Raw genomic sequence first — 23707 nt, forward strand, 5'->3', positions numbered from 1 at the left:
TGAATATTTTTCTATCTATTAGATTTGAATATTTTTCTATCTATTAGCAATCTGTTATTCAATTTCGGTATATTTCATGATACCATTTTGGCCGCCATTTTGATATTCAAATTGATTTCCAAATCAGCGTCTTTTGCTAATAATTCCAGAATTATATAACGTTCAAAACAATCTAAAAATTTACTTCTCATTTTTTTCTCTTGGCCGACTAATTCACAATGGATGATGGATCGTCCTTTTCCCTCATTGAATCAGGTATTTTATTGTTCTCAATTATGGATACATGTTTAGATTCGTCACGTTCATTTTTAAATTTTTTTTTTCAGTAAAATTGTTTGAGCGACATTGCTCTGAATCAATGAAAGCATTGTTGCCAGATTGTGATGAAGAAGTAAATAATTTCGGCTCTGAAATTGTATTCTACGATGATCCAGATTTGAGGAACTTTCCTATGAATTTTGAAATTAATATCAATAATGTTTTTAGGCGCAAAGATGTTCTGCAAACGGCCATTGGTATTATTGTTGTTCGAAAACTTTTTGAATTCAAGGTGTTTAGATCCTGTAAAACGCGTTATTGCATTGGTTGTTCGGATCTTGAGTGTTCTTGGAAAGTTAATGCTTCGGTTTGCAAGAAATCGGGATTGTGGGTTATAAGGTCATATGTTAAAGATCATACATGCTATGTACAATCAATTGTGCAAAAAAATAAGCACGCATCTTCTGTTCTTTTTAGCAAATGTGTCAAAGATGATTTCAAGGGTTCATTGGCAAATCAAATTACACCCATGGGTGTTGCTAAAATTATGAGGACCCGTTTTAATGTTGGAGTAATATATTATAGAGCATGGAAAGGTCGTAAAGATGCGTTGAAGGATCTTCGCGGCGATGAATTATTGGATACTCAATAATCTTCAAATACATTCATATCCTGTTAAATATCGACAATTTAAATATGTCTTTACTTCATCAACTTTTCGATAATTTAATTTTTCAGTCAATTACAACATTTTCTTCAATTACAATTGAACTCTATCAGGGCCTCTAGTTAAATATTTGAATAAATATTTAATTAGCATTGATTGAGAGCAACCTCAACATTTATATATGAGCTTGAAATAGACATAAGTCTATATTATAAGGTACTACGAATCTGTTCTCTAATTTGAGTCCATGTATTTCTTTGGTAATATTTATATCTCTTCGTTTATATTGAACAAACCCGTTATCCTCAATTATGGTTTCAAAAATAAATTGTTTGGGAACTTTTTTTGAACAGTTTGATGTTTTCATACGTGAAGCATTTGGTTTAGCAATGCCACGTGGGGCATGCATCATAAATTCTGCAACAACATTATACTTCATTGGATTATGTATTGGATCAGGTATTTCAGCAGAAATAAATTCGCCAATTTTTTATGGTTCGATTAATTTATTTGATGAATCTAACCCAAATTAGAAGTGGGCATAATTTTCTACAGTCTTGTCCTAGGTTTAGATACTACCGGAACGAGAACAGTGAGTTCGGAAGGCCTTTTTTTTTTTTTAAATTTCACACCGTATAAATCTGGAATGATAAAGATCAAATTAATAAAATATACTGTCATTGATATGCAAATTTTGGAGTTAAATGATCGTTTCACTGAGGCAAACACAAAGCTTCTTTTGTGTGTAGCATGTTTGTGCCTGACCAACTCATTTTCTGCTTATGACAAGTTGATCCGTCTTGCCGAGTTTTATCCCAAAGACTTTTCTATTGCGAATCACTTGAAGCTCGATAACCAACTTAAAATTATATTTTCAAATTATATTTTCAATATGCGTTATAATGCGAAGTTTGTTGACTTAGAGGGCTTGGGGTCTTGCAAAAAAGATAGTCGAAACAAAGAAAGACTAGGTACATCTACTAGTATATTTGCTCATCACACTTGTATTGGTTCTTCTAGTTTGCTACCGCTTAAATTGAAAGAGTATTTTCAAGCATGAATATTATGAAGAATCGTCTATGCAATCAAATGGGAGATCAACTGAAGAATAATAATTTAAATGTGTATATAAAAAAATATGTTTTCGATAGGATTGATAATAAGACAATTATACAACAATTTCAAGACATGAAAACTTGGCATATATAATTGCAATTTTTTTTTTATATTTTTATTATTTAATGAAGCTTTTTTATTGCATTTTTGTTTTGTTTTGTCTATTAATCTATTATATTTTTTTTGTACCCTCACTCAGTTAAATTTTTAGATTTGTCACTGCTCGTGCATATCAGTTAACCACCATACCCCTAACAACGTAAAAACAATAATGTTCGATTATATATGGTTGTCGGCGAAAGCCATTCTATTTTTGCCTTCCGACCAATGCCGAATGTTGTATTTTCTTAGTCATTTAACATATTTTGGCTAAATGAATCATATTTTTATTTATTTATTTATAAATGTTAGACATTATCGAGTAAAAGACCCAATTTTTTTTTTCAAATTTCTTAAATGTATTAGTAAGTCATACACTGTCAATTTAATTACGAGTATTGACACTTATATTACTATTTGGCTGTCACTTATAAAAAATCAACCAAAAATAAAAAATCGATAAATCTATTACTAAATGAATGTAAAAAAACTGTAATACTCTAAATGAAATCTGTCGCGAAATTGAAGTATTTTATGACAGATTTCGTTAAGAGTATTGCAATTTTTTTTTTTTTTTTTTTTACATTTATTTAGGAATAGATCTATCAAATTTTTAATTTAGTTGGTTTTTGATAAGTGAGTTAAATAATAATATTAGTGTCAATATCCCATTAAATAAAGGGAAGTCTCCAATAAAAATGGACCCAAAATATTTAACAAGGGCTTATCCAGCAGGACCAGCACCAGGTAACACCCATGCTGCAATGATGACTCAGCTTTACAATATACAAGTCAAAGCGCATAAAAAAAAGCAAACCAACGTGTTCTTCTAGACATAAACGCGGCGACATAAATAAAGTTGAACACATTCAAAAAAAAAAAAAAAAAAAAAGTTCTCAATCGAACACTCCTATATCTTAGGATTCTCTGTCTCCCTTCTGTCTTTTCCAATCTCAATCCAAGAAGATATACCCGACTGACTTTTTTTTCTTCTTCTTCTAATTATCCCAGAATTTTCGCTTTTCTTGATTGTCGTGGGTCTTGAAAATAAATAAATTATGAGAGCTGTGGTTCGGTCCGTGCGACACTTACGACCGATTTTTACTATTCGGAGTTTCGAATATTCGAGCGGATTGGGAAGATCTCGAAGAAGAGGCTTAATTGGCACCGAGTCAGGTTATTCGCATAAACTCGCGAGCGATTCTAACGAAGTTCGTCATCGGTTTCGACAGCCTGGGTTTACGATATCAAGAGCTCTATCGGCCGAGCCTGTTAAGCTTTCCAATGGAGGTTTTTCACCAGACTTTCTTCTTGTTCATACTTCATACATATGTATATATATAGGCATATATAAAGTTATTTTTAATTTGTTTGTGGGGAGACAGACTCGAATAGAGCTGGGCCTCTTGTGGAGTACGAACGAAGGATCGCCTCTGGTGAACTCGTCGATGGCGATACTTGCCAGGTAATGAATGGAATCAAAGACTTGAAATTATGTGCTAAATCAGTGAAGAATAAACCCGAATATTGTGTGTTTTTTTTCTTTTTTAATCCGAAATTGCAGTTGGGGACTTTAAAAGAGATTCAAAGGCTCTACGACGAGCTAGTCGAATCGGCCGACGAGTGCAAGTTGGATCGGTACAGCGCTTCTGAAAAATCTTCGAGGTAAAAGAAATTATTCATCGCCTTATTTGAGAGAACCCATTGTTGTATTTGAAATTTGAATTGTGTTTGACATTCTGTTTCATTTTCAGAAGTCGGTGGTTTTGGTCTCGCTTCATTCCACAGCCTTCTCACTCGCCGGTGAGAGGGCTATATCTTTACGGAGGAGTGGGTACAGGAAAAACCATGTTGATGGACTTGTTTTATGACCAATTGTTAGTTTCTGTTTTATTTTTCCCTCGACTTTTTTTTTTCTTTCGAGATCATTTGTAATTTAATTTCAAATTCCAAATTTTTATTTCTTTTATTTCTATTTTTATTGATCGAAGGGTCTTCACGTTTCCAGGCCAAGTGAATGGAGGAAGAAAAGGATTCATTTTCACGACTTCATGTTGAGTGTACATAGCCGCTTGCAAGTAAGAATCCAGTTCTCTGCATCAAAAGGATTTTGATAAGAAAAACTGTGTTTTATGTGTTTAGTCTGACCTCCCTTTAATATAACTAGAATACTAATTATCACAAACTAGATTGTTAGTGAAGAAATTCCTCAGGGGACTATATTTGACAGTTTATTTATTTGTATTACTCTATTACGACAATGTATTTTAGCAGCGAAATCAGTTTTGAACAATTTTATTAGAATAGAGTTATCCACATTCTTAATTAACTGAAAAAACAAAAACCGTGTATTTTCAGAAGCACAGGGGTGTGGCTGACCCGCTTGAAGTTGTTGCAGCAGAGATATCTGATGAAGCAGTCTTGTTGTGTCTCGACGAGTTCATGGTATCCCATTAATATAAGCGAAATTAACATTATTATTTTTATTATATGGGTAGATTATTTTCGACTATATTGTACTTTCTCATCTTCCCATTACTCTGTGTCATCATCATAGGTGACCGATGTAGCCGATGCACTAATCCTAAACCGTCTTTTCGGACACTTGTTCGGAAATGGTGTTGTATGTAGTTCAAACTCACGCCCTCTATTCTTTAGTATCATAATTAACGTGACTTTCAATGCCTTTTACTTGAAAATTGAATTAACTATGGTGGTTTCTCTATGGCTTGATGAAAGTGCAGATACTTGTTTCAACTTCAAATCGTGCTCCGGACAAGCTATATGAAGGTGGATTGCAACGAGATCTTTTCCTTCCGTTCATTGCCACATTAAAGGTATTTTAATTAATGCGAGTTTGTGTTATTTCAGTTGTGATGTTTATACCTCTTATTCTACCTCCAACATTTTCATATTTTTAGCGTGGAAAAGGATTTGTAATGTTTAGAAACTCCTTATATCAAGTAGTAATTTTTTATAACAACTTGGAAATTTATTTGCTGTAGGAAAGGTGTGTAGCTCATGAAATCGGTTCGTCTGTCGACTATCGAAAACTAACCTCGGTAATTTTTCATATGCTTTTGGATTTACGGTCCTATTCTATCTACGTCATATTGGTTTCTAACCAGAAATTTCTTCATGGGTCCCCTCGAACTGCAGGCTATGCAAGGTTTCTACTTTGTTGGTAAAGATTTATCCGGCTTTCTAAAACAAAAATTTGAAGAACTAATTGGACAACACAAAGCTAGTCCACAAGAGGTGGAAGTAGTGATGGGAAGAAAGCTACGGGTATACTATAAATCAGATTTTTTTTTCTTAGATAATAATGAATTACTTGGACCCAGTTTGATAACGTTTTTTTTTAATTTATTTTATTTTTATTTTTATTTTAATTTATAATAAAAAAGATGAATGGTGTGGTGCATTTCGTGTTATTTAGGCATCTCCACGCTTCATTTTATTTATTAAAAAAATTTAAGAGAAAAGCTTCCAAACAAGGCCTTAGGAGTTTAATAATACGCAGTTTTGTTTCATCTATGAAATAGGTTCCATTAGGTGCCGATGGATGTGCATACTTTCCTTTCGAGGAGCTCTGCGACAGACCCCTCGGAGCTGCAGATTATTTTGGATTATTTAGTAAGTGCTGTTTTGTCTGAGACTCAGTATGCTTTATAATAAGATCCAAATTGCCTAACATCAGATTTACATGTCAAGTTTTTTTGCTGGCTCTAAAGTACTATACATTTACTCTCTTAGTTGTGAGATTGCGACTGCATTTCTGTTTACGTCGTTGGACCTAGTGGAACAATTGGTGTTTTTGTGTGTGTGTGTGTGTGCATGAAATCACACTTCGACTCCATATCATGTTTGCACTAGGACAAATCAACTCGCATATATTGGCAAACTGTTAAGATCTTGAGGAGATGAAGTACAAATCATAATTTGTTAGTTAGTTAAGGGTGGTTTTAGAATAACTAGTAAAATCTTAGTCTATCGATATTCAGTATTTTCTTAGTTAACAAATTCCCAAGGACACAGAAATCTTGAGAAGTCCGAAATATATATCTTTTTTATTGGTGTATCGAGGTTCATATAAATTGATATGGGGGGAAGAAATTCCTTAGGGAGAACACACACCTCTAGATGGTCCAGAAATCTATCATTGTATTTCATTTCAACCTATATTTTACCATGCATTTGAGACTTTTACTTAGTTCGTACTTATTTTTCTTAACAGAAAAGTTTCACACACTGGCATTGGACGGCATCCCGATTTTCGGCCCCCACAACAGAACTGCGGGGTATCGATTTGTCACTTTAGTTGATGTATGTGCACCATGATAGTAATTTAATTTTTTGCTTTTATGTATTTTTTTATTTTTTTGGGAAAACATTTTTTTAACTTCGTTTATGGTAGTTTTAATCGCAATGAAACTACCTTGACGAATTTCCAGTAACTGATACAAGCAAATTTGAATTTTTTATTTTATGGTTGGAATAAAATAGGCTGCAAGAAAAAACTGTTTAAAAAGCAACTGGATTCTTTTTGGGCTCACTGATTTTGTTTGTCTAATATCTAATAGTCTGTTTGCAATTGGGTGTTACAGAAGGGCTTCAGAATTTACATGCTTATTTTTTTCCGAGACATGAAGTAAAAAAACAAAGTTATTCGAATGTGGGCATTATTAGAAAACTCATTGGTCAGACAATAGAGTTCCTTTTTCTCCGTCAGATCTGTTCTTCTAGGAGTATATAATGAATAAATTAGATCGTTTTGTGCCTCGATGATCGCAGGTGATGTACGAGAACAAGGCCAGGCTTTTGTGTACAGCCGAGGGAACTCCGTTCGACCTTTTTGAAAGAGTTATGACGGTCTCTGATGCTCAGCAGATTGCGCCCAGAACCTCCTCTCGCTCAAGGAGAAATGACGATCTTGACCTTTGCGTGGATAACGAACTGGGTTTTGCTAAGGATCGCACAGTTAGTAGGTACGATATCGCTCCCATTAGTTAAATGTCTCACAAATTGCAGTGTGTGAAGTACGTATAATTTTAGATTTCTCTCCTCTTTGTTATGGAATGCTTTCTCATGTTTCGGTTACTGCATATAAAATTATAAACCGTGGATTGTTTTCAAGTATTTCATGCGCCTGTAATTATAAATTATCAGTAGATTTGGGTCGTTTAGGTCAATTCTCTTGATTGGGTATGACGGCTGTTTTTATATGATCTGTTTTATAATTAGAAGTAATGTTAATCTTTAACGGGAGGTAATTATGGTGAAAGAAATGATGAAAAGTGTATGATAGTGTATAGTAGAGGAAGAGATTCCTTTGGGAGCCAAAGTCCGGAAAATTTATCATTGTGTTCTGTTTTACCCTATATTTATTATTAAAATGCATGAAGTTTGCAACCCAATCTTTGTCTGATTCCACAGGCATTTAATACAATTAGTATAACTTCTTGGACTGGATTGAAGAAGGTTGTAGATCTTTTTTTGGGTGAAAGCCGTAGGTTTGCTTGTAATATGATGACTGATATTTAAATGCAGATTAACAGAGATGAACAGCGAAGAGTACCTGGAACAACACGCGGTCAGGTTAGCTGAGGAACAGCCATCGGTGAATTAAGTTGTTACTTTGGTGCGTTCAGCGATTTCGACACAGAGATGCACAAAATTACCATTGTGTGAGACCAAAAATTGGCAATCATCACAAGCTGTGCATACAGATTTCACTAGATCTGTTTTTATCTTTCTCCAATAAGATGCAATGAGTTGTATCATAGCTTGTGAACTGTGGAGCGAACAGTTTATGGCTTCAGTAATACACCTGATATACTCCATTCATTATAAAAATATAATCATTATTTTCCACCTGAAAATTTGGCCGTGTATATGATCTACCTATATCTTTTTCTAAGCTCTTAAATGATATTTTGATCTAAAAATTAATTATTTTCTATGAAATATTGTTTGCATAGAAATATTGTTTGCATAGAAATATTGTTTGCATAATATAAAAAAGTTATAATGAATTTATCACATAGGTTATAATGAAGCCATCCTAGTAAGCCCTCAATTTTTGTTTAATTCAAGGTTTGAAATGCTGATTCTTGCGGAATTTCGATAGCTCGATCTTATAGAAATTTGGGATGTGGATGAAATTTTTTCACTTTTTTTGTTACCTTACTGTGAATAGTTGAGTGCTTAAAAAAGAAGTAAAACCTTTTATATTAGTTTATTGGATGTTGCATATATTTTGTATAAAATCAAACTATATACAGTGCTCTTCTTGCCTGGTCTTTTGGCCCTTTGATTGGGGAAGCGATGATGATTTTACATTGTTTGGAGGAAGCCCTTGTTAGAGACTTTTCGAAAGTGGTGATGCCATCGGATTGTGAAGATGTTTCCGACTAAAGATGTGGGCCTTATCATAGCGGATATTATTAGTAATTTTGCTAGATTGTGTTGGTGTGAGGTTACTTTCATTCCTAGACTTAATAATATGTTAGCTCACAAGCTAGCCAAAGAATTTCCTAGTGATGTATGTTGGAACCCTTTTCTCCTTCTTGAGTTACAAGAGAGAGCTTTGGCTGAAATACCTAATGATATTTGAGATCTGATTTATTTATTTATTTATTTTTTACAATTATTTACCCAAATATTTTTCCATATGTTTAAAAACTCGAATAAGGAATACCTTTGAAGTTTTAAACAAAATGTCATGAGTGGTACCTAGAATAGCCTAGTGGTAATTCCACACCATCTCCTGTGTGGAGGTCGTGGGTTCAATCCCCACTGCAGCGAAGTTGCCTTAAAAAAAAAACAAAATGTCATGATAATCTTGTGTTAAATTAATCCCCTCGTAGTCATCTCAATTTGTAATTTTATAATGTTTATCATTCACTAATTTGTGAATAATCACAAAAAAATGAGATCTAGTGATATTTGTTTAAATATTTTTTTTAATAATTGCACGAAGCTTCTATTAGAAAACGGGTAAAATACCTATTGATACAGGAGAATAATATCTTAAACACAACTCGAACTTAGGTCGGAAAGAAACTAACACTAAGTACAAGTGTTCGCTCATCTTGTGCACACTTCCGTCAAGAGGAGAGATATGAAGCACATTAAAATTCGAGCACTCATTTGGCTCTTTCAATAAACCCACAATGGTTGATGGAGAGGTCCAACCAACCGCTGTTCGATAACCATGAAAAAGATATTCTTCAGCCTGTATAGACAAAACTCTAACAGGAAGCAAAAAATGGGACAGTGGAAAATAGCTAATCCATTTCCAATAAAAAACAAAATAAGACAAACACCAAAATAAAAAGTACATTCAACATCCAAAACAGGAAAATAAAAAACCCAGACTCAAAACTATAAAGTAAGTTAATGAGATCTCTCTTATACCCAATGCAGAAACACCAAATTCCAACCCATACAACAAAACTCACACCGCAGATCTTGGCACTCCAGGGCTTGACCTCGTGGACGGCAGGAGTGACGGACTGAACGGCAGGAGCTCCATCAATGAGAATCAGATCCGCCAAAGATGAGTAGGATCCATAACTAGATCAGAAAATTCAGATCTGGTCGTTAACTGAGCAGCCCTGCAAAATCCGTCGTCGCCAAGACTCCAACACCACCAACGATCCGCCAAAGTCGAAGCAAGTCGGCGAACTCCAGAATCGGCGTCGGAACTCGGAATCCCATGGAGGCGAGGATGAAAAAAGAGAGCTTCAGTAGATAGCACTAGAGATCCTTCAATCCTCCCTCGCAGGCCGGAGCCGACCAACGCCGGCGTCTGTTTCCCAGGAGGGAGGTGACAAAAGCTTCAAAGAGAGACTATGATTTTTTCCCAGGTCTGGAGAGGCGGCTAGGGTTTTTATTAGAAAATTGTTTTAATTTGCCGCTGCATACTAATAAACACTTATTTGTTTAAATCTTCTATGATATTCGCAAAGTTGAATTAGACGAGGTATTTATAACTGGACTTGGTTCATGTTGATTTCGATATCACTCATAAGCCTGAGCACAAGCTCAAGTGATTTGATTATGTGAATATCAACACCTCATTTATTGAAAATTGTAATTTTAGTTTTTATCGCCAATTTTTTTTTTTTTTTTTTTTTTTTTTTATGTATTTGGAAGTCCATGATTTTTATTTTATTTTTTATATATAAAAAATACAAATACCTCGCTACTTTTAATTTGTTTATAGTTTGAAATCGAATACATTGCTAGTTTCGATCAAAGATCGAAATTCTGTTACTGTTACCGCTTCGGAGTTCAAAAATTACTGGTAACCACTGGTACACCAAAAGAATATTGTGGAAAGCAGAAAAGAAAATAGTTAACTGTACTGTTTAACTTATCGTTACCGTTGATGAATATCGTCAAATACTGTATTTACTGAGAGGAATCCAGTGAAAAAATATACAAAGTACAGAGGTTAAAATCATAAAATTGAAAATAGTCTACAATGTTTTCAGTACATTACCAAATACAAACACAACAAAAACTAAGTTCAATACAAAGTACAAACGGTGCGCATTGTTTTTTCCGGCAACATGCGTACAATATCTCCTAACTGGGTCGGGGGCGCCATTCTTCTAACCTACAAATTAAGAAATTAGAGTAAAAAATAATCAAATCTCTAAACTAAAATAAACTAACAATCATCAAAAACTAAATTAAACCAACAATTATCAAACTAACATCAACTATTTTCGGATTAAATTTTTTATTTTTATTTTTTGGAAAAAATGAACACAAACTCAAAATAAACACTAGAATGATGTTCAAAATAATGAATTTAAACTTAAACATCAGAAATTAACAAAAAATTTAAAAGAAAAACTCAAAATCATAAAAAATTAGCAAACTTCCCGTCAAAAATGAAATATTTGGGGTGGTTTCCGGGTTTTATACCCCGGTTTTTTTTTTTTTTTTTTTAAATAGAATGAACTGGAGCAAACAGGAATTCGGTCTGGTTCCCGGTCCGGAATCCCCAGATTTGACGGAAAACTCCGGTTTTGTTCATTCCGATGCCGGACTTTGAAAAAAACGGATTCCGGACTTGTTTTCATCCGATTTCCTCGGAATTTAAAACTTTGGTACTTTCGATCACGCGCCGATGTGCGTGCATGCATAAAATTAATTTGCATAAACTAAAAATAAGAAAAATAGAAATAGTAAAAAGAATGAAAGTTAATGAATGAGTTTTGGGCATGCATTTCTCAAAGGCTAGTTGACAAAAATTATCTGTGAACTTTAACAAAAGCTTCTGTCCATTTGAATTATGGTATATACATTGATGATTAATCTCAATTGATCATAAAATATTAGTCTATTAAAATTGTTTTAGTTGTGTTTCCTAATTTTTTTTATTCTCAATTAATCTATTTTGAACCATTTAAAATTAGTTTTTTTTTTAATTAATTCTAGCTACTTTCACTAGAAAAATAATTTTGTCAAAATTATCACTGTTTTAGATTCTAATTACATGTAACAAGGAGTCATATTATATACTTTAGAGGAGTTGATAGCAAATTACAATGGATAAAACAAATAAATTGAGTTCTGAAGGAAAAAAAAAAGCATGACATGAAGAAAATTTACAATATTTTTTTTAAGGCAGCTTCGCTGCAGTGGGATTGAACCCACGACGGTGTGGAATTACCACTAGACTATCCTCGGTACCACAAATTGTTAATAATTTTTACAATAATTAAACTCATTGAACAAATTGTTAATTTTTTAATAAGAATTTTGATTTATCAACTAAATAACAGTTTTAAAATATATATACACACCTAATCTGTAAAATTGTAAAACTATAATACTTGTATAAAATTCAAAATAATGGCTCATGTATATATAAATTTTACCAAAAAAATAATGTTACATGTATAATTTATGAAGTATACATAAACTTTAAATTTTCAATATTGATTCATGTACATATGATTTATATAGTTAGTACGAATCATATTACATATAAAAAATAATAGGTTATGTTATATATATATATATATATATATATATATATATATATGATTTATATAGTTCGTATGAATCATACTACATATATATAATAGGAAAAATGGTATGAAGTAGCCAATTCAAACTATGACTTTTGCAAAATAGTCATAGTTTCATTAGGTATAGCAAAACAACCAATTGAGAGTACTATGACTTTTAATCACGTCTCGATTAATTTTAATCCAGTTTTCATAAAGCTTACATTATATCTTTATAGTTCGTTGAGATTAAATTTAATCTAGTCTAGATTAATCTTACTTGGGCTAGTTTGCTTATAGTTGACAAACTATGGCTATTTTGCAAAAGCTTAAGTTCTATTTGGCTATATAGCCGCTTGACTCAATATAATATAATAAGTTATTTATTTTCAAGTATATGCAATATGCTCATAGATACAGTATACTTTTTTGTTGTTGTTGTTGTTGTATAGTAAGATGATATGGGACTGTTGACGTGCTTTAGAGAAAACAAATTGATGCAACTTATTAGTTATTACTTATTAGAGAGAGAGAGAGAGAGAGAGAGAGAGAGAGAGAGAGAGAGAGAGAGAGAGAGAGAGAGAGAGAGAGAGAGAGAGAGAGAGAGAGAGAGAGAGAGAGAGAGAGAGAGAGAGAGAGAGAGAGAGAGAGAGAGAGAGAGAGAGAGAGAGAGCCCTGCACAGAGTGAAAGAAAAATGAAAAGAAAAACATGAGACAGTACGACATGTCCATAGGAATTAGAGTTGGACGAATGGCGTTGAGTTTAGCTTAGATGGGGCTCTTAATAGAATTTTTTCGAAGAGTCACGAGCATTCCAAAGTTAGAGCGGAGAGAGACTTCGAAGTTGTGAGCATCATGAATAAGGCGAGAGAATGGTGATTTTCCCCCAAGACAGGTCTAATCAAACTTAATTCCGATGCAACTTTTAGTCAAGGCTCCGTCGTGGTGAGTGTGGTCGCTCGTGACAGTAATGGCGATGTGCTTTGGGTTTGTCTGATTGCTGCCAGACTTCTACACACGGAGGCAGAGTTGTATGGAGAGCTTATGGCGAGTAACATGGCTAAATCTCGGCTGTTGAGGAATGTGGAATTTGAGGTGATAACCAAGGAGTTATGCTCAGTTTGAAAAAGGCCAAAAGTTCCTTGTATTGGTCTATGGTTAGTTTATTTTTTGCTGTAATTGACTCGATGTATTGGTTTGATTTATTTTTATTTCAACTGGATTCCGAGGAGCTCGAATGTCGCGACCCATAAAGTGTGTAAATGCGCAGCTCAATCCCGAGCTTCCGGATTCTTTTAGTTAAGGGATCTCCCGCCCCTTGTGCGGGAGAAGTGTGGCGGATTGTCACAGTTTAATGAGATGTAATGGGGTGATTTTTCCTCTCCGTCGCACCTTTTGGGGGCGGTGAGTTTTTTTTTTTTTTTTTTTTTTTTTTTTTTTTTTTTTTTTTTTTTCAGTACCTCTTTTTTTCCTTCAAAATAATAATGGAAAAAATTAAAAACAATTTCCACGCAGCAAACATCAGGCTGACGAAACGTTTCGGCCTTAAAATTTAGGGTCCAATAAGTATATAGTCATATTTACAGTTTCACATTGCTACATAACCAACGTTTCGTAAATCTTAGATAAATAATCACGTATATGTATTCACATGTATAAATTGACGTAAATATTATACCATTTTATTTAAATGAAATGACAAATCAAGAATGTCAGGTCGTTATTTTTATGGTTATTTATGTAAGATTTATGAAACGTTGCCTATAAAAAAATTCCAAACGTTTTAATTAGCTAGTTACCTAATTTTTGTAAAATTTATCCATGTTTTTAGGGTAAGTAAGTAGATTATTCCATAGTTATTTCACATGCTAATGTTGATATAGTATAAATCATTTAACCTTGAAGATTAAAACGTTAAGAGTTTTTTTGTTTTATTCTGTAATTTGTCACCGAAAAATGTTGATATATTGTGTATTACATGACTAAAAAATATTAAAAAAATGTTTATCTATAGTCGGCTTTTGAACTTTATGCTAGAAATACCGTCTTAATCAATTTAATTACATGAGTACGTACACTAATCATGTACTATTTTACTCGTGTTTTGAGCTGTATTTCTTTATTGCGAACAAACTGTTCACTTGTTTCAAAGTTCGGCCGAGTTTATAAATAATTCTTAAGTCGAAAAACCATAAAACATTAATATCCATATCATAAATTTTAAAATTTGGACAGTACATTTGAAATTACTACTATACACCTTCTTTCAACCCCCCCCCCAAAAAAAAAAAACCTTAAAAAGATTGATGGGCCTAGCTTTCTATGTGAGGAGAGTCCGACCCAAGAGAGAGAGACTATTTGGCGGGAATCAAGAATGAGTACTATTCAGGTAAGCGAGCTAAGCGAAAGCTCAGTTCATCTCACCCAATCCGACTCACACAATGTGTGTAGATGATCTCCACAATCAAATCTAATAAAGTTTGAAAAAACTAAGGTCAAACGTAACTTCAAGTATTATTTGAACTCAGACGAGAAAACAAAATCATAACAAGAAAATATTTAACTCCTCCAAATATTATTCGAGTACACTTAGTAATTCAAATCTAAGTACTCTCGAATAATATTTATAAAATCGTGATATTCGATTGCGTAACTGAATCGGATCTCTAATGCGCGCAAGCACCCAAAGAAACTAGTATAAATAGAGGCCTCACGCCATTCACAAACACTCCTACCACTCTCTCTGCTTTAATCGTTGCTCTCTCTTCTTTTCTGTTTCTCTCAAGACTCATCCAAGATGGTTTCCGCTGAAGCTCTTCACACCATCGTCGGAATCATTGGTCAGTACATTCTCTCTCTCTCTCTCTCTCTCGATGTTATATATCATCTTCCGATCAGTTAATTGCAGTGAATATCAGATCTTCCTGATTGAATCCTTAATCATTCATCGCATAATAATATTGATCTCGTCTTTCGTTCTCGCAGGGAATGTGATTTCTTTCGGACTCTTTCTTTCCCCAGCGTAAGTAATAATTCACAGTTATCAGTTCATCAACAGTTTCTTTTGCTTTAATTCACACTCATATTTCCCTGAGTCGTTATAAGCTCAGCCGTTAGATCAGAGTTAGTTATGTTCCAATGGCTGCGATTAAATCAGTGGCTCTGTAAATTATTCAGGCCGACATTCTATGGGATAATAAAGAAGAAGTCGACGGAGGAGTTTTCTCCGGTGCCGTACATGGCGGCGGTGCTGAACTGTCTTCTGTGGGTGTTGTACGGAATGCCGTTCATCCATCCCGACAGCCTTCTCGTCATCACCATCAACGGCATCGGACTCGCCCTCGAGCTCATCTACCTCGCCATCTTCTTCCTCTACTCCGACTCCAAAGGACGCGTAAGTAATTTCACACCCTCCCAACAAAATATATTAATTCAACTGTTTATGTGAATTTATTATTCAACAGAAAAAGGTGGCGTACGGACTCTCCGGCACGGTGGTCTTCGGGGCCGCCGTGGCCGCCGCGGCTCTGTTGGCCTTCCATGGGACGACGAGACGGTCGCTCTTCGTCGGAGTTCTCTGCGACGTCTTCAACATCATCATGTACGCCGCGCCGCTCACCGTCATGGTAATAATTAATTTTACCTCGTGTAATTAATGAGTTTTTTTTTTTTTATTTTTTTTTATTTTTTATTTTTATCAAAAGTAATGAGTTCTTTAAATATATAGCTCTACAAAAATAATCAAATTGTTATGCAGTCTATTTTTCGTTAGTTATAAGTAAGCAGTCAAATTTTTTGGTAGTCACGCATTATCGTTAGTTATTAACATGACCACGTAATACACAAAACAGTGTATAAAATGTTCGAATTGTTCTCATGACACTGAACGACTATTTATTTATAACTAACAAAATCGATTATGTAGTAATTTACAAATTCGAAAGGCTTATGTGCTTAGAAATTTGTTATTTATTATCTAATTTTTGTGAATCAATTTTTAATTTTTAATTTTTTTTTTGGTTATAGTTCAAGGTGATCAAGACTAGGAGCGTGAAGTACATGCCGTTCACTCTTTCATTGGCGTCGCTCTTGAACGCTTTCATCTGGACTTCCTACTCGCTCATCATCTTCGATATCTACATCTTGGTACGTAATTACAACAATTTTTACTCATTCATGTTACTTAATTTCATACTATATAATATGCTAATATTATGTCGTACACAGGTGTGCAATGGGTTGGGTTCGATCTTGGCTCTCATTCAGCTCTTCTTGTACGGATACTACTATTTCTGGGGAGTCAAGGAAGTTGAAGAGGACCAGAAAGTTGCTCAGCCAAGTGAAATTGAGATTGTTTGAAGAAGTCATTTTTTTTAGGTTTACTTTGCTAGGTTTTTTTGTTTGTTTTTGTTTTTGTTTTGTTTTTTTGTTTTTTTGTTTTTTTTCATGTCATTTCAAATTTTGAGGGTATATTTTCATGCAGGCTATCTTGTAAATCGAGAGATTTGTCAAGCATGTATATCAACAGTTTTGAGTTTAATTCGATTCTTCGTTTAGGTAATTAGCTATTTAGACGTTTGAGATTGCTATATAGTCAACGTCAGGGCCGGTCCAAACTCACCGGGGGCTCTAAAAAATTTATATTTTTTACCCTGAAAATTTAAATTTTTATTAGTATTAATACTAATAAAAATTTAAATTTTCAGGGTAAAAAATATAAATTTTTTAGAAAATGAGTCAAAAGTGTAAATTTTTATAATAAAAATGTAAATTTTCTTAAAAATAGACAAAAAGTGTAAAATAAATTTTTTTTTGGGCCCAACCCAATTGGGGGCCCAAGGCACAAGCTTTGCCCGCCTTAGGTCAGGGTCGGCCCTGTCAACGTTGGTAAATATTTGGTAAATAACTATAAATACGACGTGTATTCTTGATTTGTCTTTTTATTAAAATAAAATGATGAAATATTTACGTTAATTTAAGCGTATAAACAAGTGGATGTAGTTATTTACCAAATATGTACTATACGTCGACTAAATAGCAATATACCTAATGGACCTATAAACTAATCATGCACGGGAAGAATGATTGATCGTGTAACGGTAGTCTATTTCGTGATTCTCTGTGAAACAGAATTAAGAGTTTGAAAAGTCGATAACAAACAACTATTAATAAATAATGAGCAACGACCGTGATATGAGGTTGATCATGTCGTTTAATGAGATGACAACACTCTAAATGTCGTTTCCCCTGTTCGTTGCTGTACAGCCATTAGGCCTTTATATTTTGCAAAGAAAAATTTCTTCTCTAGACTCACTAATTACTTATAAAGAGTTGTTTCAGAAGTACAAAAAATAGACATTTGATTAAAATACCCTTAAAAACAACAAAACGCATATACAAAGGGGTAGAAAAGAACCAAACTTCAATTTTTTTTTTCTTTTTCTTCTTTTTGTATTTTGTATTTGATTGATGATTTGTTATAGTTTAAAACATTATAGTAGATATGATTTATGTTTATTAGCTACTTTATCCTAGATTTTTGAAAGAATTTTGAAAGCTCCCGTTTCGTGTGGTTGGTCGCGCCAGGCCGCGTGGTCTCTATCATTTTTCTTGGCGCGCATTTTTCTGGATGCTCTCATTTTCTGTGTCTAAGTGGCGCAGCGCTTCTAGTTGTGGCGCGGCACACCGTGTCCTCTATTTGCTGTGTCGTTGCTCCGTTAAGCTTTAAAATGACTCCAATATGCCTCAAGTTACTCCTCATTAGCTCCACTACGCTCCAAATGGTCTTTTTAGCTTAAAAGAATTGAAATTTCACTGGAAACTAAAAAGTAACGGCACTGGAAACTAAAAAGTAACGTCAAAACACCAAAGAACAAGTTTCATTTCTCGCTCAAAGATCACAATACAATGGCAAGCGTGTCAAAAGCTATAGACCCGGCTCGAAGATGCCCGGTCAAGATAATCCCCATCGCCGAAATCGGTTCCATTTTCATCGAAAGGTAATTGACTAATTATCTCATAGAAATCCTTGTTCCTTGTGACTAATTATCAGACTGAAAAAACTAAGCTAATATAGCTGTAGACATTGAAAAATTACTTTCTCTGCTAAAAAGGCTAAGGCTTTTTATGAGCCTTTAAGAAATTTTATTTAATTGCCTTTTTTGCACTTATTTGAACTATTTAATGTTCCGGTTTAGCTTTATTTGTTTATAGTAAGTATATCATGTTTATAAAGTGTTGTTACGTGTGTTGTTGGATTATTTTTTTACTGAAAGTTTGTTCGGCAAGATATCTTGTAACATGGTCTAGGATATGTCGAGACATCTTAGCTGCTGTGGGCAGAACTGTAATTTTGGCAAGTTTTCTGTTTCGCAAAAATTGTCAAATGATTCTTCATATATTTTCTCTGCGCGAATGGGTAAGGAACCCCTATTTTGGCTTCTAGAGATGAGAGTCTCTGCCCTTAGTGGTCTTTGACGCATTCATTCACACAATTAGGATTTTAGACGTGCAAGACCGACAGACTACAAAACTAATTATTTCGTGATTGTGGTGTAATACTTTGTACGTTATTCATCGTCTTATTAAGCGTTAGAATTTCTTTGGGTTATTTGATTTCGTGATTGAAGTTTTCACTAGCGTTGAAATCGAAGAATACCAAACACTGGGAGAGTGTTTTAGAGTGAAATTGAGGGGATCTCAGATTCAAGGGAGCCTGATTTGGAATTCATGGGTAGTAATTGAAAAATGGCATTGATGTGGGGATCGTTAATTTAAGTCCATTGTTTTGCTATTGACTAGTTTTCGTGTAGTGAATTTCCTTTTCACCGGGCAAACTGCCCACAGAGTAGATGACTTTACACCGAACTGAGTTACCATTATTTGTGTCAATTTATTTACGCACTGCTTTTATATTTTTCCATCTATTGCATCGGAACAGATTGTCGCATACATTGGCTCTACATTGTGTGCGACATCTTGTTTCTGACTAAACATAATTTCATAAAGCGTATTGGAGTCGTGTTATTCAGTCAGCATAAGCAAAAGGAAGGCAAGGATAGACAAGGGAAATCCCCGCCCTCGTGGAGGACGAGGAGAGTCATTGGCATGGTGGAGCTGGCCAGGCGTGCCGCTTTAAATTTTGACTTTTGGATGCGACTAGTCGCAGCCATTATTCAATACTCTTACTTAAATGAGCGAGAATTTTGGATTCTCGGTGACCCCATTCGATGCGACTAGTTGCATCCAAAAGTGTTTTAGATGCGACTAGTCGCAACCAAAAGTCACTCGTTGCCAATAACTCAAATTTTCCAAGTGAAAGTAGATGTAGAATGATGTATATACTAAAGTGCTGTAATTCATTTTACAAGAAAATCTTTTGTAATGATATTTGAAATGAAATATTCACGATCTTATGATCAAGTAACCATTTGATCCAATTGATGATTGTTAGGAGAACTCATGATGTTTGGTATGAAACATATAGAGTTGGAGACTTTGTAATTCTTCCTAGATATCTCATGATATCGAATACGGACAGTGCACTCTTAAGAGTAAAATTTAAAACCATTTAACTCTTAAACTCTTAGAGTCACTTTGTATGAATATACATATACTTACCTAAATCTTGAAATGAGACAAAGTCACTTATGGCTAGTCATCTTTATTTGATGAGGCAATTATCAATGTCCTTCTACACGAATATTTGATTAGGCAATTGGTGAAATGACTAAGTCATGATGGGCCGAGTCTATATTCCCATGCGAACGTGTTGCTTGAGCAAGCGTGTCGTGTTTTGTGAGTCAATACAGATGTGTTGCGCTTAGCGATTGGTTGGGATTATTGCCTTTGCCTTGGGCACATACGCCGTTGTGTGATTTGAGTCCTTATTCCCGAGGGAGCGTGTGTTTTTGCAAGCGTGCCCCGTTTTCGGGTTAGGAACTATTGTGCTTAGTAGTTGGGTGGGCTTTTAGCCTTTTGTCTTTGGTACAAGACCGTCTTGTTGTCATGATCCTGGCTGCCATGTGTGTTTGGGTTGGAATAAGTATGTCGCTTTTAGCAATTTTGGGGATGTAGCCACTTGGCATCAAACCATCCTATTGCACTTAGCGATTTTGAGATGTAGCTTTTTGGCGCTGAACCATCCTATAGCTCAAGTCCTTGTCCCTGTGTGTGTTTGGGTTAAGGCTTAAACGCTTGATCGACTATATCGTCTGTTAAGTCTTTTGGGGATGCTCTTGGCGTTTTATTTTGTTGGGGTGTGTTTTCTTGAGGTTTTCCTGTCTCGCCGCTTGTGTTTCTAGCCTCTTAACTTTTTTAGTTTACAAGTGATTTCTTGATGACTTAAAAAACTTTTGTGGGATAAATTTTCGAATGGAAAACTTCTTAGTTTTATTGGAAGTGCAAAAAAAATTGAAATCCTAAACCATTGGATCGCATGCCTTATTGTAAAATTGGGGGGGGGGGGGGGGGGGGGGGGGGGGGGGGAGGGGGGAGGGAGTGTCGGATAATAATAGTAATGCCTCAAGTGCTCCGCGTCCAAGGGTGGATGATCGGGGTTTTGTCCCTGTAATCGATGTAGTAAGTTCCATCATGGATTATTCAGCGGACTCTGTATGGCTCTTCCCGATTGGGTGTATTGAAACACCTTTCGGACAACAAAGATTCCCACTGTTGTCGGTCGTTTTCGGAAAACCCGACGCCAAGAAGCACGTCGCTCAAAGGGCCGATGGTCAGGCCGGAGGTCCTGAAGAGCGGCAGGCCTTCAAGCCCTCGCCTAAACTCTTGACTCCTTGAGTCGAGCTTCGCTCCTCGAGTCGAGCCTTGAGTCAATCTCCTCGAGTCGAGCCTCGAGTCATTCTCGAGTCGCTCCTCGAGTCAAGTCGCTAGTCGCTCTCGTCGAGTTGAGCCTTGCTCCTCGAATCGAGTCACTCTCGTCAAGTGGAAATCTTCATATTTCACGTGGGAAGAATGATATTCGAAGGCCCGCGAAAGCCCGGCAAGACGAGCCACTCATCACGCACGCGACACGCTACGCCGGCCGGTCGTGCAGCAGACGGCGCGCCGCGCGCTCCATGCGCCGCGCGACCTGCGCCGCGCCCGGTGACCAGCGCGCCGCGCGTTGTGCGCCGCGCTTTGTGCGCCGCAAGCGCCGTGCGCCTCCACTTGATGGCATGCGCGTTCCTAGTCCCACATGGACAAAAAAGGGACCTTCTAAGGCTCCCAAACACCTATATAAACCCCCTCCCATTGAGGGGAAAGCCATCCCATTGAATCCTATTCAATACACAAAATTCTCTTCATCTCCTATCGACACGCTCGATTTCTTACTCTTCTCTGCTTCTCTGGATGCCATATTTGGCCTGAAGCAGACTCTCTTCTCCCTCCCTCGTTCTCAAAGGTTCCGAAGCACTCACGGGGACTTCCCGGACGTCGCTCCCTTTGACCGAACGTTCTCCGGTGCTCAAGCACGCCCCTAGGGTTCTCAACTAGAGTTACCCTCGCGCGTCTAACACGCTAGACGCCTACGTGATCTCCGAAGTTCTGAGACGCCGCTGAGGACCCCTCGCGCCCCGTCTCCTTCGTCGAGCACGCCTCTCCGCCAAGGCTCCGCGCCTTATACTGCGTCCTACACGCTTGAACTACGTTCTGACCTGATCCCACGCACGGGTACGTAGGCAGCCGACAACCAAGGCACGGTCACTCCTCCTCCTCATCCCTACCTCTCCCGAGAGGCGGGTTGATCGGAGAAAACCCTAGCTCGAGACTATCGAGTTCACACTCTTGGCCCGGGTGCGATCACTTGGTCCGGCCTTGGATCGAACCGCCCGAGGTTTTAAATAGTTGTTCATTTTCGTGCGACAACATTTTGGCGCTAGAAGGAGGGGACTTCCCGACCTATTCAGCCCGAAATCCCTTCTATTCATCTTCTTCTTTTCTTCTGCGAACTCAACCTTCTCGAACTTGAGAAACGATGAGTAGCCAACCACCCGTACGTTCTGGGGGCGTGAACAACCCCGAAAACGTCACTGGGACCAGGAAATACTTCTTGCGCTCCCGAGTGCATGGTGACGAAGAGTCGCTCCACGAAGAGAGCTCGACCCGCTCGCCATCTCCATCTCCTGATAGCAGGGACAACCGCATCGTGGAGTTAGAGGAGAGTATCCGCCGACTGAGGGCGAGGAACGCAAGGTACCACAGCCGACTGGCTGCGAAGCAACCTATGCGTGACACCACGACCCCCAACGGGGATCCTGAGAACCTCAACGAGGAAAGCCGCGACCCTGATTACGAGGGTACTGGTGAGTCGGAGGATATCGAGACTTCTCTCACGAAGGACGGGGAACTCCCCACCGTGTTTGAAGCCGGTCCGTCGAATCCCTTACCCCGAACAGGCGATGCGCCGGTAGCTTCTCAAGAGGGGAATTCCCGACGTTCGGCTCTCGACCGACTAGGTCCGAGGGAGAATGTTGCGGAAAGTCAGGGCGCGCGGAGAGCGCACCGCCGCAAGCAAAGCCGGCGCCTCCGTACGGCCAGCCCTGATCTTAGGGACCACCTCACTGCTCAACGCATTGGGCGTGGCAATGATCTGAGAGAGCGACTAAGCTCTAGACCCAATATCCCGCTGGCAGCCCCAACTAACGGGAACCGCCGCGCAGGACAGGGGTCTAACGAGAGGCTGCAGGTGACTCCTCCCGATCAAGGGGTTACTCCAACGACCGGTCTCGATGTGGTCACTATGATCCACAACCTTCGAAATGAGGTACGAGATCTCCGAGAATACGGAATAGGTGGAAGTGCCTACGGAGTCGTTGAGGAGAACTCATCACCTTTCACTACTCAGATACTGGCTGAGGTTTGCACGGGGAATTTCAAGCTCCCGAACCTCGCTCCCTATGATGGGAAAGCAGATCCTGCTTACCACATCCAGCACTATGAAACCTGGATGACGATGCAGGGTGTTTCTCCTGGTGCCATGTGCCAAGCTTTTAGTTTGACCCTCGCCGGACCCGGCTTTGAGTGGTTCAAAAACTTAAGGCCAGGAAGCATCCACTCGTTTAAAGACCTGAAGGACATGTTCCTAGCACGGTTCGCTACGTCTATGGTCCAAAAGAAGACCAAGATGTACCTGTGGTCAATCAGGCAAGAGAGTGGCGAGTCTCTTAGACGATACCTCGCCCGATTCACTGAAGAGTCAAACAAGGTCGACCGCTTTGACGACAGTGACGCAATTGCTGCTATCATAGAAGGCTTGCGCACAAGTGACTTCCTCAAGTCTGTCGTCGGCCGTGTCCCTTCCACCATGGCCGAGTTAATGACTCGAGCTAAGACCTTCATGGGAGTCGAAGACTACCTCGACGGCCGCAAGAGCACTAATCAAAGCTCTCGCCGCCGAGAAGAACCTAGCCGCGAGCAGAGCGAACCTCGTAAAAGGCGAAACAAGGGGAACCAGGTTCCTAGCAACCAACCCCCTGTACCTCAGAAACCGCGACTTGCGGAAAACTTCAAAGGGTACTCGTCATTCGCGCCGCTGAAC

General features: G+C 37.3%; 2 protein-coding genes across 2 annotated transcripts; both read left to right on the forward strand.

Moving 5' to 3' along the window:
- The first annotated feature begins 2959 nt into the window (after nucleotides 1-2959).
- Nucleotides 2960-8014, forward strand: LOC149395105 (uncharacterized). Its single transcript, XM_089615394.1, has 14 exons — nucleotides 2960-3430; nucleotides 3526-3605; nucleotides 3705-3805; nucleotides 3895-4017; nucleotides 4149-4218; nucleotides 4499-4585; nucleotides 4698-4763; nucleotides 4885-4977; nucleotides 5146-5202; nucleotides 5300-5428; nucleotides 5686-5776; nucleotides 6378-6466; nucleotides 6935-7128; nucleotides 7691-8014. The coding sequence occupies exons 1-14, from the start codon at nucleotides 3199-3201 to the stop codon at nucleotides 7767-7769; spliced, it is 1491 nt and encodes a 496-aa protein (XP_089471520.1). The 5' UTR covers nucleotides 2960-3198; the 3' UTR covers nucleotides 7770-8014.
- A 6954-nt stretch (nucleotides 8015-14968) lies between these two features.
- LOC149395106 (bidirectional sugar transporter SWEET7b-like) lies at nucleotides 14969-16557 on the forward strand. Its single transcript, XM_089615396.1, has 6 exons — nucleotides 14969-15011; nucleotides 15157-15193; nucleotides 15349-15565; nucleotides 15636-15797; nucleotides 16198-16317; nucleotides 16399-16557. The coding sequence occupies exons 1-6, from the start codon at nucleotides 14969-14971 to the stop codon at nucleotides 16528-16530; spliced, it is 711 nt and encodes a 236-aa protein (XP_089471522.1). The 3' UTR covers nucleotides 16531-16557.
- Nucleotides 16558-23707: the final 7150 nt, after the last annotated feature.

Source organism: Urtica dioica, chromosome 5 (assembly GCF_054948205.1).
Source record: "Urtica dioica subsp. dioica isolate 48M chromosome 5, U.dioica_male_clone48M_v1_H2, whole genome shotgun sequence".
NCBI classification, from domain to species: Eukaryota; Viridiplantae; Streptophyta; class Magnoliopsida; order Rosales; family Urticaceae; genus Urtica; species Urtica dioica.